The 15,211-nt window shown below is 40.8% G+C and overlaps 1 protein-coding gene across 1 annotated transcript; it reads right to left on the bottom strand.

Annotated features, from left to right (window-relative positions):
• Window positions 1-7,588: 7,588 nt before the first annotated feature.
• On the bottom strand, window positions 7,589-9,163 carry LOC134211319 (lipase 3-like). Its single transcript, XM_062688076.1, has 3 exons — window positions 8,907-9,163; window positions 8,138-8,842; window positions 7,589-8,072 (listed from the first exon to the last, which is right to left on the bottom strand). The coding sequence occupies exons 1-3, from the start codon at window positions 9,018-9,020 to the stop codon at window positions 7,680-7,682; spliced, it is 1,212 nt and encodes a 403-aa protein (XP_062544060.1). The 5' UTR covers window positions 9,021-9,163; the 3' UTR covers window positions 7,589-7,679.
• Between the last annotated feature and the right edge of the window lie 6,048 nt (window positions 9,164-15,211).

Genomic DNA, 15,211 nt, shown 5'->3' with positions numbered 1-15,211 from the left:
ATCTGGAAGTAGCTTTCCAAGATCCGGTACAGTCCCACCCAACCAGGCTACCCTGGCAGCACAAATTGGGCCTACTTGGTTGCTACAACTTAAATGTAACCTAATTCAGTTGTGTATAGGTTACAGAAACCTTTATACCTCCAGTGTGCTGCTCGGGTAAGCCGACGTAACGAGAGCACGATGGCACCCCAGCTTGCGCTATTGAATTCACGTCCAGTGTCACCAAATCACAATATCGAATTGCTCGCCTTTTCCTTAGGATCGCTACCTCTGCAGTCTTTAACACTGCGTTGATAGCGTCCACTGTGGACTTACCCTTCCAAAAACCAAACTGGTTGCTCGACAGGCCATCCGTACCCTCTGCGTACGGGGTGAGCCTATTGAGGATGATCCTCTCGAGCAGTTTACCCGTCGTGTCGTTCAGAAACCCCTGAAGTTAATGCCTCCAAATCTACACGCGTAACCAATGATCTACACGCCTGTTCTGAATATGTAATATGCCCATTGTGGTACATATGATTGAATATGCGTAAGGAAGATGTTCGCGGTTATCCAAAAAATCACTGAAGTGAAGGCCTCCAGATCTACACGCGTAACCAATGATCTACAGGCATGTTTTGAATATTTAATAAACCCATTGTGGTATATATGATCGAATATGTGCAGGCAAGATTTTCGCGGTTATTCAAGAAACCCCTGAAGTGAAGGTATCAGATCTACACGCGTTACCAATAATCTACAGGCCTGTTCTGAATATGTAATATGCCCATTGTGGTACTTATGATACAATATGCACAAAGAAGATGTTCGCGGTTATGCGAGAAACCCCTGAAGTTAAAGTCTCCAGATCTACACCCGTAACCAACGATCTACATGCCTGTTCTGAATATGTAATGTGCCCATTGGGGTACATATGACAGAATATGCTTAAGGAAGATGCTCGCGGTTATCCAAGAAACCCCTGAAGGTAAGGCCTTGAATAACCAAGATTATATGTTGTGAAAGCATTCCATTCTTTGTAGTACAGAGGGTATGTACCATTTTTCAATTGAGTAAACTGATCTTTGGTTACGGGTGTAGATCGGAAGGCCTTACTCCAGAAATTTCTTGGATAACCAAGAGCATATGTTGAGAACGCATTCCATTCTTTGTACTACAGAGAGCATGTATCATTTTTTAATTGAGTAAATTGATCTTTGAATACGCGTGTAGATCGGAAGGCCATACTGCAAGACTTTCTTGGATAACCAAGATCATATGTTGTGAAAGCATTCCATTCTTGGTATTACAGAGAGCATGTATCATATTCAAATCGTGCAAATTTATTTTTGGTTACGCGTGTAAATCGGAATGCCTTAATCCAGAAATTTCTTGGATAACCAAGAACATATGTTATGAACGCATTCCACTCTGTGTACTACAGAGGGCATGTACCATTTTTCAATTGAGTAAATTGATCTTTGAATACGCATGTAGATAGAAAGGCCTTACTCCAGAAATTTCCTGGATACCCAAGACCATAAATTGTGAGAGCATTCCATTCTTTGTACTACAGAGAGCATGTACCACATTTAAATAGGGCAAATTGATCTTTGGTTACGCATGTAGATCGGATTCTCCAGGAATTTCTTGAATGACCAAGATCATATGCCTTACTCCAAGATCGAAAGGCCTTACTCCGTGAATTCCTAGGATGACTAGAACTTATACTGTCTACAATATATTTTCTCTGTACCACAAGAAGCGGGTACTATATTTAAATCAGCACTACAGATCTTTGTTCACGAGTGTAGTACTCAAGCATTTTATTCCTTGAATAAGTGGACGAACTATTGGCGACCTCTTGCATAATTACTATCATGTCCGTCAATTTCTAAAATCGTAAACAAGTTTGCTTTTTGTTCCAGTTCAAAAAATTTCCCAGTGTAATCCCATTTAGTTCTCCTAAAAAAGGTTTGGTCTCGTAATTTAGTAAAACGCATCAGTCTGTCAAACAACTAACAAAAGAGCGGAGCATGTACGTGGGTAATGTTGCCATCAAATTTCTTCTATGAAATATTTCCCAGTTTTCATGATCAGTTTGGATAAAAAAATGTAGGGGAACAGCTCCTTGAATTCATACCATCAATACCATTCGAAAACAAAGAATTGGTGCGCAAATAGTTTTATTTCTCATTTTAGTGATTTTTTTCAACAGTGGATAACAACAAAACACGACACAAATTGAGCGTAAATAGCCTGTTTTGCGAAGGTTATTGTTATAGGAGCATGTTATTAATAATGGAACAGATACCCTATTTGGAAGACTTTACTTTTATTACGGTAGCGGAAAATAAGTGATCAACCGAAATTTATTGACTGCAAGGTGTTTTATGAGATACTAGTTGACCAGGCAGACGTTGTCCTGCATAGTAGGCGAAAATGTGCATTCTGAACTGCCTATGCGAAATTCCCATACGACTCTTTATTTTAATATTTCTTACGATTTACTCAACTTTACTACTATTTTTTACTTGAGGAAATATCATATAAACCCGTCGGAAATGATAATGAATATAATTGCTGAGGGAACGAAAAAAATCTATCCAGTCGTTTTCGAGTTATGCGGATTCGAACACAGACCATTTCATTTTTATTATATAGAAGATGTAATATAAGATTATTCCAGTTCAAATCGTCAGTTTGGCAACACGTTTTCAGCCTATCCAGCTTTGCGCGAGCGGTAATGGCCGCTAGCTTGCCTGCGGATTACACGGACAGATAAATCAACCCAAACTTTGAGTTCAATATACGCACTTATGAGAATATAGCAGAAAAAATTTACCCAAATTTGGGTAGTTTTCCCTTTCTTTCCCATGATTGCTATCAAAACTAGAGCAAGATGCAAACACCTCACCGAGGTTGCTCAGCCCAATAACCCAAATTTGAGTAAATTCAATATTCTCTATTTTGGGTAGATTAAGGTCCGCTTTGGATAAATTAAACTCAGCTTTGGGTAAATTGTTTACATGGGATTAAAGGCAAACTACCTAGTGCCAGAAAAGTCATTTTACTCAAATTTGGGTTATTGGCACATACCACGGTTTTGAGTGCAAACAACCCACTTTTGGGTAGTTTTGGTTTTCAGTGTAGCCTCTGATTTGACGTTTCTGGAGGTCAACTGCACCCACCATTCGAACATTTTGATCAATGTGTATATAAGAAGGCTGGAATTCACTGAATCAGCGCCTTCTTTTTTTTTTTTTTTTTTTTTTTTAGATGGGTGAAGGCAAATCTGCATACAGACACCTGAAATTATCACTCAGGGAGTGGGGTTGACGCGGTTGGCAGAAGGCCAGACCGACGGACCCACTAAACCCACCCAAGCAACAGAAGGTTACTTGAGTTACCCTCTCTTCTAATGCACAATTCCCCCCGGGACTACCTTTCAGTATTACTTCTGTGGGGGAAGGGGGAAAGCAGTACTAAAAGTACTCCTCCCAAAACAACACCTTTCACAGTGCCTCTCTTCGATGTCTGTCATACGTCTGAGCCCTTTGGCTCCCTTATTGGTGCCAGCAAGCACACAAAAGCGTGGGCCCTTAAGCCCTTTACTTTTTTTTTCCTTGTGCCATTCAGCAACGCATCTACTTTCCTTTTTATTTTTAGAGCCATTTAGCTCTCAACGTGCTCGCAAGCTACTCAGATAGTCCCCCGGCGGCGGATCTACCTACTCCGACGGGAGTCCCCGGCGGCGGAAGCTCCCCGATACCGACGACCCGCATTCGTGGATGGCTGTTACATTACCAACACTACACATTCACCTGGTATGCATGTTCATAGATCCGCTCAAGTCCTACGCACATTCTCACTTCAACGGGTGACCGGACGAGTGCCGAGGTCAGGCCAAAGATTCCGGGTGGAGATAGCTTCCGGTTCAGTAGTGCCCCGACGACCCGAAGCAGGTGCATTCACGCGGCACGATCTACTCAACTGGTCCCCGGCGGTGGACCTAGCCTACTCCGATTAACCGATTTCCCATGAACTGCGCCTTTCAGCTTCTTGCTTGCTGAGCCATTCAGCTCTCACCTTGGTCGCGGACTACTCGGATAGTCCCCGGCGGTGGATCAATCCTACTCCGACAGGGAGTTCCACGACGTCGGAAGCTCCCCCGTAACCAACGACCAGTCTCAACGGCTGACCGGGCGAGTGCCGAGGTCAATCCAAAGATTCCGGTGGAGATAACTTCCAGTTCAATGGTGCCCTGACGACCCGAAGCCGGTACATTCGCACGCCACGGTCTACTCAGCTGATCCCCGGCGGTGGACCTAGCCTACTCCGATAACCGAGTTTCATTTGCCTTGAGCCATTCAGCTCTCACCTTATTCATTGAGCCATTTAGCTCCCGCCTCGGTCGCGATCGCGAACGACTCGGATAGTCCCCGACGGCGGATCTAACCTACTCCGACGAGAAGTTCCCCACGTTTCGCCACGTTCTGCGGCTACGCGCTCGCCGCAAGCTGAATACAGTTGCGACGCTGTCGTTCCCATCCATTATCGACATATATATTCACGACTTCCACGACTCATGGTCCGCTATCCGTGTTGGGACATGGGTATAAACCTCATTTTGAGAAGAGAAATTTTGTCTACCAGCAGCGATGTTTGCATACGTAGATACATTCGAAAAATTGGAATTTACTGAAGTGCTTGCTACCCGTTGACGAGCGGCAAATGATGCGGTCACCGGTCACGATGCGGTCTCGAATCAGCACCTTCTAATATGCCACATTGGTCAGAATGCTCGGAACGGTGGGTGCAGTTGATCTTAACAAACGTAAAATCAGAGACTAGTCCGCATGCAAGCTGGCGGCCATTACCGCTCGCGGAAAACTGGATAAACAAGGCGACGAAAAAAAATTAAAATCTCTAAAGTTTGGAAAAAAAAAGTTTTTCGAGTGTTTTCGAATAATTTCACAATTCAATGAAAGATATTCCTTCAATTTAGTGCATAGCGTAGTGTAGTGGAAGTTTTTGAAATACATCGATTTTGATGACGATGTTACGCGGGTTTGCTTGGATTTTTCTTCGTCGCTCGGAAAAGGTAGGTAATGTTGCAAATATACTGAATCGTGAAGTTTGTTTGAAGAGTTTTTCGGAATGTGGTTGGAATGAGTTTAGATGATATTATACACTTTTTTCTATCTCGCCAGGTGATAATTTCATTCATTTAAACAATCAATCGCGAATATTCAGTGAATAAGAATTTGATATGACGGCAATTAGCGCCATGGAGGAATAGGCGCATGACCCTACATGTTTATAATAGAATTAGAGGCAAAACTACAGATTTGATAGTTCCGTTAGCATACGCAGACATGAAGAATGTTTTATAGAAGTGAATTTGAAAGCGAGCGGAGGGCAATATTTGTGTTGATATAAATCTCACAACCTTCCTTTTTGAAACGATGCGATTTGACATAGAAAGCTCAGTCGTGACGCTTTTTTTTCTAAATTCACAAACGAGTCCCCTCAGTCACTCAATGAATGCCAACCCAAGTAGTGCATTCCATGTTCAATAAATTTCAAAATGTTTGCTAGTACCTTTATAAGCATGTTTAACATAGAAGGATATTGTGTAGGATATTTTATGATTATGCTCCAATATGTATATTGGATTTGATTATTGAACAACAATTGAGGGGGTTAGAAGCAGAGGGGTGTAACTGACATTTTTGTCAAAATTGAGTTGACTATAGCAAAAAAATCTATGGTTCTAGAGCTTTGCGGCAATATGCTGATATAGTTTGTACGATGTTTATAATAAATGTGAAAATTCACAGAAAATTAGTAATTTTTTGAACCTTCATACAATTTGTATGGAACGAAAAAATATTGAAAAACTTTGCACCCATTTTTCTCAAAACTAAGTTTTTGTCACTTACACCCCTTTGCGTTTGACCCCCTCAATTAGAATGCACATATGTGAAACGTAAATGACTAACATTTGAAGAACATGCTTTAATATAAATTTAATATAAATTCTTCAATTGCTTGATGTGTCTTGCAGGTCAAAGCTTTTTCTCAAAAGTTGAAGAAGGTACTATGAAATGCTAAAGAAATGCTTCTGATAGAACAGTTATGCTACGTTTGGACAATTCAACTGAATTGAACGAGGCGCTTTAATTGAACGCGAATTGAACGTCTAAACACCTTCATTCAACTCACTTGAATGAAAAGTAAGTTGAGCAAGTTCAACTTTTGATAAGTCTATTGAATTCAACTGAGTTGTTGAATTCACTTGTCCTGTCAAAACGCAGCATTATCAAGAAACATAAGCTTCTAATATTGCTACATTTTTGAAAAGGGGATCTGAATGTAAATTATAATATACACAATTATTTTATATTATTTTTTTTGTCATTAGATTCAAATGCGAGTTTGTAGAATTCAAATGCTGCACATAGAACCATATAAAGGTAGACATACTTATTTCTATGTGCTCAACGCACATAAAATATAATGGAAAATTGATCTCAGTGTAGATATGAGTTTTTTTCTTATTGTATTAAATTGAGTTACATCTACAATCAGAATGAGGTAGATATTGAACAATAAAAAATACATAGTGGTTGATATAAATTCCTTAGTAGTGGATTTTTTTTCTCTTTTTAATGAGAGTAGAAGGGGAATGTGAGGGTGTAATACTGTAATATATTGCATACTGGGTAATACATGCACAGTGTGAATTAATGACAGATATGGATCTTTCGGCAGTCTTTCGTTAGTAAATAGCAGGCCATGAGTCAGGTCCTTCCTTCGTCGGCAACCAACAAGGATGGACGTCACACAGCACACGTGCAACCAAGCCATCAGTCAGCTTGCTTGGAGAAAGCGGGTCCCACAACTCATATTAACTCAAAAGCCGTATAAGATCAATAGTTTTAAAATAACACTCAGGTAAATAATTGGTTCACGTAGCTCGGCAATGCTAGCAGAATAAACGATTGTTTGCATATGGTTTGAACACTGCAAACACTTCGAAGCGTTATAACTTTTTTCGTGGACGTTCCAGCAACGTACCTTCTTCGGAAAGTTGTTTGGCATCCTTTGTGTTATAGTTTAACGCAATGTGTTACTTGGCTTACGATGAACTGAAACCTCTAGAAGTAAAAATGCATACATACATACATGCATACATACGTTTTCGTATACTAATTTTCATACAAACTTCAAACGCATTGCAGAAAGCGAGGAAGCAACCTATCGGGTCCAATTTCAGCACAGTTGTTTAGGACTCAGAATGCTTGATAATGAACTGAAGAAAGATTGCGTAAGTGTGAGCTTCTCATTATGTTCAATTGAACCAAATGCTTAAGGGTCCGGGATACCCCCTCCCCTTTCAATTGGCTAATGTTTTTATGACACATATGCACACACATACACACGACAGACATACATTTGCTCAGTTCATCAAACAGAGTCGATTGGTATGTAACACTGTAGGTCTCTGAGTATTCTAGGAGAAGGATTGATTTTGGAGTGAAATGATAACCTTTCGGTACAACTGTGAAAAAAATGATCCCTAGTATTCATTCCATAGATCTAATTTAGACAATATATTACAGAAATATATGAATCAATTTATTCCTCACAACTAAACTGTAAATAATCCAAACGTAGCCATTCCATTCATGCACCTAGCCCTCCCGCTCAGCTGCTTCCACATTCTTCACAATCTCGTCATACAGCAGTTCCTTCACCTCGTTGGCCAGAATGAAGTCCGCGTGCGTAAACCGTTCATCAGGCACCAAATAGGTCCCGACTACGTTGGGTAGATCCCGCTCTAGCCGTTGCACGTTCACATACGGAATCACATTGTCATTGTACCCGTAGTAGATCCGCACTGGAGCCGTAATCTTTGACACATTGTACCGTGGCACTTCTTTAGTTCCATATATCGCCCTGTTCTGTTCGTCATCGCCGTAGTCGTAGCGACGGAAAATTCCATCCTTGAACGCCTGGGCATAATGAAGGATCTGCAGGATGCCGGCGCCCGATGGGAAGTGGCCCAGGAAAATTCGAAGCGTTTTCTACAAAAGGCAAAAATAGAGGTATGGAATCGATCATTCCAAGATTAGAACGAATGTAAAGTTACTGGATCCAGTTGTCGAGGATTGGCACCGACCACATCGTTGAGCAAAATTCGACAGAGAGTTTGGGCCGGTGCAGGACACACTGTGTTGTAGAAGTCATACTGCCCCTTCCAGAACGGCAGAAACTGGTTAGCTCCAGAAGCGAAATATCCGTCGGCCAAACCAGGAGCTAACAGTGACAAAAGACGAATGAAAATACTGAGCGGTTCACCTAAGTATGCAGCCGGAGAAATTTCCTGCATTTGGATGATTTTGTCGTTGTACTCCGGTCTGCTGCTCGTGGCTACGAAGCTAACCAACGTTCCTTGCGAGAACCCCACATAGTGCAGCCGTTCGGAGTTGGTTTTGTCCAGAACGTAGTCGATCGATGCGGGAACATCGTAGTAACCGATCTCGTGGAAGGTGAAGTTCCAAAACTTTGGAGATTTGACGTGGAAGCGTTTATGCTTGCGGGAGTATCGATTTCCGCGGGCATTGCTTAGCCAGATGTCGTAGTCACGGTTCGCAAGGAGATATCCAAGGCCATGCTTCGGCCCGATAAGAATGAAATCCGAGCAGCTACTCATCAACGAGTGCATCATCAAGATAGGGCGTTTGGTGGTGGTTCCACTACGTGGCGGTATCCGATACATTGACAAAATATATCCGTCTTCCGTGGGAACCTGGTGCTCTTCGACATTGTAACCGTACTTCCAGATCAGTTGTGGCTGCAAGTGGTCAAAGATTTTGAAGCAGTCGAGCTAAACTTGCTTATCAATGAACAACACTTACAACGGTCAATCCAGCATCTTCCTCGTCGAATTGAAACGGAGCAGATGATCTTTTCGCGCTTACAACGATTATCAGGACGATCAACACGATAACCCGCGCGATGAGCAGTGCCATACTAACGACCGTTTCCCGCCGACACAATTGCAACAACTGATCGTTCCCTGTCACTGCGCATGGGTTGTTATCCTATGGCAGCAGGTGGGAAAATTACAGCCCCAGCCCCAGACAGTTACAGCAGATAGATCAATTAACGCTCCCGGATTGTTATAGAAGCATTTCTAATGAGCGGTTGGATATGTGTAAGTCCATTACACTGACTGCGTGAACAGAGATCTCTGTTTATTAGAATTTCTTTAAATTATGGGTTTCTGATTCATGGTAACTGAGTAACAAAAGGGAATTTCTGCAGAATCACTTCGAAGTGGAAATTGCTTGATAAATGTTCAACTGTAAAACATAACATCGTTTTGCAAATTTAGTGTTGAAATATTGTCTTTAATAAATGTGTTTCAGTTAAAGACAAGCCTCACGAATAGAGATGTCCGATTATCGATCGATCAATCGATTAATAGATTAACAAGAGAGATTTTAATCGATTGGCTACCTACTTCTCAATAATCGAGATAATCGATTAGTTTGTTGCGACCCACGTGTGGCCCCCCAGAAAAATTTAAAAGAAAATTCTAATGTAGTCAAATATAAATTTATCATATACATATTTTTGCACTCAGATTTGAGATGTTTTTATAATTTTATGACTGAAATGTAAAGTCCAAGTTACAGTCAACTCTTTGCATCTCGATATCTCTCCATATGTCGATGGTTTTCTCGGCCTCTTCAATCTACATACAGGGGTTAGACAAAAAGGTTGAGATAGGCAAAAAATTGTCGAAGTTCAAATCAGCATAACTTTGCGTAGAATGATCCGATTTTGATCAAATTGGGACCATCGGACGCGGAAACTCTTCTAGTATACTGGCCCTATGCGAAACCTCTTATTGGCCCTTGGCCACCGGTGGTGATCCGGGTTTTCCAAGGGTATGTTAAAAATGCATTTTTTCTGCTGCTTGTCATTTTATATGACGTTTACTGCCATCATGTTTTGTGTTTTCCCCAGAAACTAGAACTAATATGCTGACCAATGCTGGCTGCAGATCAAAAATCCGATAGGTATACGCAGAGATATGGCCATTTTCGTGAAAACGGTACGGGATTGGCCATACACCCTGAACGAATGCCACTTTTGCAGAAGTTCCGGAACCTGTTACAAATTGGCCAAAGAGTCTCACAGTCCTCAAAATATATCTCTAATAAAGATTATATATTCATCGTCTTGAGAAAACATGAATTTTGACACCCATGGACACTATCATTCTGGAAATGTTTCTGTAATCATCGTCTCGCAAATCCATGAAGTCAGATACTCATATTTGCATTATTCCGATCTGTTATCATTTCATCATGTTCCTTGTACCGTTTTTACGGAAAAGGCCGTATCTCTGTGTAGTTTAGATGGATTCTCGATCTACAGCCACCATTGGCCGGCATATTAGTTCTAGTTTTCGGAGAAAGCATAAAACATGATGAAAGTTAACGTCACATAAAATGACAAGCAGTGGAAAAAATGCATCTTGAACATACCCTCGGAAAACCCGGAAGATTTCCGGTGGCCAAGGACCAATCTCAGGTTTTGCAGAAGGACAGTATACTAGAAGAGTGTCCGCTTCTGATGGTCCTGGTTCTATCAAAATCGGATTATTATACGCAAAGTTATGCTGATTTGAATTTCGACTTATTTTTACCTATCTCAACCTTTTTGTCTAACCCCTGTATGTACATTTGGCCTTTCTACATCTCGATAACTTCCCTATCTTGTTATCTCCCTATCTCAATGTATTCTAGTCATATTTTGCTCAGGGTTCTCTCTCCCTATGTCGATATATTCAAATTTGTTCAATTTTGTTAGATTTTTGTTCAATTTTGTGGGCTTCGTGGCCGTGCGGTTAGCGACGTCAATCGTCTAGACGCATGTGCTAGGGAGTGTGGATTTGATTCCCGCCCCGGTAAGGAGGAAACTTTTCGTGATCGAAAAATTCTCCACTGGTCCTCTGGTCATGCTAGGTGTTAGGGCCGACGTCCACGTAGCGGTATTTTACGCTGCGTGCACGCCGCGTTCACGCAAGGTACCCATCAAATGGAGCAATGCACACGTAAACGTGTTTCCCTTTTTCCCGCTTTTTCCCTTTGTACACATGTGTCCATTTTAAGTCAGCGTTCAAAAGACGAGCCTAGGTTGCCAACTTCAGTCTTGTTTAAATGAAGTTGGAACACTTTTCGACCACAAATAAATGAATGGAAATCGAATTCGATCGCCTTAAGGCGACAACTGACTCCATAAAGTTATTGTTGGCCCCAGACTTGCATGCACGTAATTCCGGCTGATGAAAGCTCAAACGATAATTCTTTTGAAAGCCTTCCAAAATTAGTCTTTCGATATATAATTGGATAAATAATATTTATGCTTTAAGCACGTCGCAAAACTGTTAATTAATTCATATGAAGATATTCAGTGGAATGTCTTTACAAGCTCAAAAGACTAGTTTTCCCTATTCAATATAATTCGGTCCATGTGCTTTAAGCTCGAACAACATGTACAGATTTTAATTATATTGTAGAATAAGAAAGAATAGGCATTTTGTAAACCAGTTAAATTATTTCATGATTTGTTCATTTCACGTTCATTTCCAAATCACATAAATTTAAAACTCTGACAAAGAAAATTTCTCTGGTTTCCCCACGACACCTCAAAACTCTCTTTGAAATCACTGGAACTCATCCGGAATCTAATAGCCTATTCAGATTGGGCTATTTATGACTTTGTTAAGTGAGAGGGTATCCGAGGTGTTCAGACTGCAGCAAGATAATATATCTTGACATTTCCATGTTTCCTCATTTGCACGCTAATACAGGGTTGAATTCAAGGAGAGTCTTAAAATTTAATTTGCGAAATCAAGCATTTGTGTGGCGACAATCGAACATTTTTTTCTGAACAAAGTTTCTACGAAAAAAAATATGAAAAGGGATTTTCGAAGAATATTTGAAGCTCTCATTAAGGATAATGAGCGAAGCTACATTCATTAGTTGGGTGCGCCGTTCTTCGGGGAATCAGACTATTCCTCAATTTATTTTCAAGTTTAAAAAGTATTTTGATTCTGTACTATGATCGAACGGAGATTTGATAGAAAAATTTAGATACTTTTGGGAATTCTCACAAATAAATAAAAAAGGACGATTGGACCAATTTTCAAGAAATATTATCGAACTAAAATGTATTTCCACCAGTATCTCCATGTATGAAGGGCAACTCAGCTATTTAATTTTTTTTTTCAAAAATGGAAACTGAACCATTGCGTTCTACTCGACAATCAATGATACAGCTTCTAACAAAATCGAATCGTGTGAATGTGATATAATTTAAACTGGATTTTGGATGAATTAATGCATTACCAATCCATGTTTTATTTAAGGTTATTCTACTTTATATATACATCTAATTCAAATCGTACAGTAGTCCCACGTGAAAAATGGTGAAATCCAAAGTATATTAAGCCATTCAAGAAGCAGAATTGAAACAATTTATGAAATCATGTTTATTCATCAAATATATTCGTTTTACAACCATTCCTACGTTTTAAATTGTCTTCCGCATTGGCCCTTGAACTTTGAAAATTTATTCGATTTGTTCTATTAAATCTAGGTTTAAGTTAAATACTTCATGTTAATTCTAGAGAGCATCTGATTTTAAACAATTCATGTTGATTAAGTGGAGAATAAATAATTATCATCATTATTTTTCATCATATAAAATGCTTTCCACAAAACCATCACAATCCGAGTTATTCTTCAGCGCTCAGATGATTTCCATCTAACATGCATTCGACGCTGCTGCGACAGAAAGAGCATGACTGTCAACTACGAAACGAAATGAAAACAGAGAGAATTTTCTCTCTGGCAAAGAGAGCGTGACGCTTGTCAGTTTTGTTTTGTTGAATTTCTCCCTGCATCCCAGTTAGAACAAAAGCTCTCTCGTAATAATTGTTCGTAATAAATTCTTTTTAGCGGGTATCTTTTGACAGCGCAAAATGTATGGAATATTACGTAAATAATGACATCATAAAGCGTATTTACCCTGAAACGCCAATTATTATGTCATTAATGGCGTAATCTGAATAGGCTATAATGAATGTTTTCCCAAAACTCTTCAAATTAACAAAGTTCTGAAACTAGAGTTTTCTTGAATCGTCAACAATCAATAGCCAGGCCAGACCAGGACACAAGAGACTCTCCGGCAATCCCAGGGTCGGCTAACTACTGGGTAATCAAGGGTTTTTCGCGGTAAACAAAAACTAACACCGGGAACTTTCACTTTACTCATATAATTTTATTGATTCCTAATTGTGGCGTGTGCGTGTTGTTCTGTGTTATCAAATTGTGTGTTAATTTGTTAAGTGTGACCTATTTTAATGTTGGTACCGGTACATACCGCTGCTGCTTCGGTTGTTGGGGCCGGAATAACCGGCACAGCGACACCTGTCCAGCTGTGCGGCCAGAAATCTCGCTAGAATAGCGAGGCGAGCGACTATGCGGATAATCGTCGTCCGACGGGACCAGCGGGCGCTGCTGGACGATGGTGGGCAGGCGTCTTCTTTTGTAGGCGCGATCGACCGGCCGTGGCTTAGCCACCTTGGACGGCCGAGAGGGGAATTCCTCCTTGACGTTTAGGGCCTACGGCCCGAGGAATCGTCCGGTGAAGGACGTTACAATCCTTGACGGATTAGGCGCGGAAGCCAAATGACTTCGCGGGCCGAACCGTGTGCTGAGAATCTACCACAAAAGGTAGAGGAAGAGGCAAAAGACGTATACAGCATTCGTTTGCGGGTTCAAATGAATACCAATCTATTTTTACATTTTATTTACTGCTACTAAGTAACAGGCAGCTTTTTATAACACTTCTATATTTAGAATCATAATTGCTAGCAGAGAGAATTTGATTTGCAAAGAGATTGAGTTATATGATTAACGAAATTATCTAATAGGAAATTGGAAAGGGCCAGGGATCAAACCCTTAATCTCCTGCTTATGAGGCAGAAGCAGTGACACAAGGCCACCAAGCAACTCCTGATTTGAAGACACTGACCAAATGTTCAAGAAATCTCAGAAATACAATTAATAACACTCACACCAGATTAATAGAGAACGAAATAGAAATAGAACGCAATTAAAAATCTTCAATCTGGATCACGTATTCACACCAGTGTCGCTTTTTACGCTTTTACATACAAAGACATTTTTCGTCTAAGAAAAATCTACTATACCAGCTGAGGCCATGGTTCCCCCTAGACCGTGACTCTAGTTACGCCTATGGCTTTTTTTCTACTCTTTATGTACGTAAATTTTTAAATTTTAAGTTCTTCACTCATGCTGCATGAATGAAATTGGACATGTTGTTACAAAAAGCCACTTTGCATACTTATTTTTTCCAAAATTAACCAAAACTATCTTTTGAAAAGGGCCAGAGTTTTTTTCTACCGATTTTTTTAAAAATAGATATAATCGTAAAATGACGCATCCTACAAAAAAGTTTTATGTGGGCTGCAAAATGGTGGGTTGACATCAAGGAAGGAGCGCCCAACAGAGCTCTGGTCCCCACAAGTTCCTATCTCACGCTTCCACGGGTCGTCCGATGACAAAATACCGCCTGCTAAGGGTTGTGTACTTAGCTGGTAGTGCAGCCTGGGCACTGTTGTCCTACTGACATCAGCTAGAGTGAGAAGGTACGCCTCGAGCGTCTGTTCACCAGGAGGTGCGTCTCAAACAGCGTCTGCCTGGTACCCAGCGGCTGATTAACGAAATGCTGTATCGCGTCAGCTATACCTAAGGTGGTAGCCCCACCAGCGCGATGTAGGTAACGCGACCCCGGTAAGGTAGCTTACTGAAGCCTCTCAAATAACACGAAAAATGGAGATAGAAGAAAAAGAGAACGTTATTTTTGGCAACCGACCCGGCAACGAAATAAGGACTATGATTGGAAACTCGGTACCTGGAATGTCAGGACCCTAAATGAACCTGGACGAGTGAGCCTTCTGGCTCGTGAACTGCAGAAGGTTGGAGTGAACGTGGCTGCTATTCAAGAAGTCCGATGGCCTAGATCCGGAGAACGTGAATTCTGAGCCGTGGACCCCACGACCAATACTGCATTCAAGTATAACATCTATCACAGCGGCGGTGAAAAAGCAGAGCATGGA

The sequence above is a fragment of the Armigeres subalbatus genome, chromosome 1 (assembly GCF_024139115.2).
Source record: "Armigeres subalbatus isolate Guangzhou_Male chromosome 1, GZ_Asu_2, whole genome shotgun sequence".
NCBI classification, from domain to species: domain Eukaryota; kingdom Metazoa; phylum Arthropoda; class Insecta; order Diptera; family Culicidae; genus Armigeres; species Armigeres subalbatus.
The sequence above is the reverse complement of the archived record's forward strand: the minus strand, read 5'-3'. Positions and strand labels throughout refer to the sequence as shown.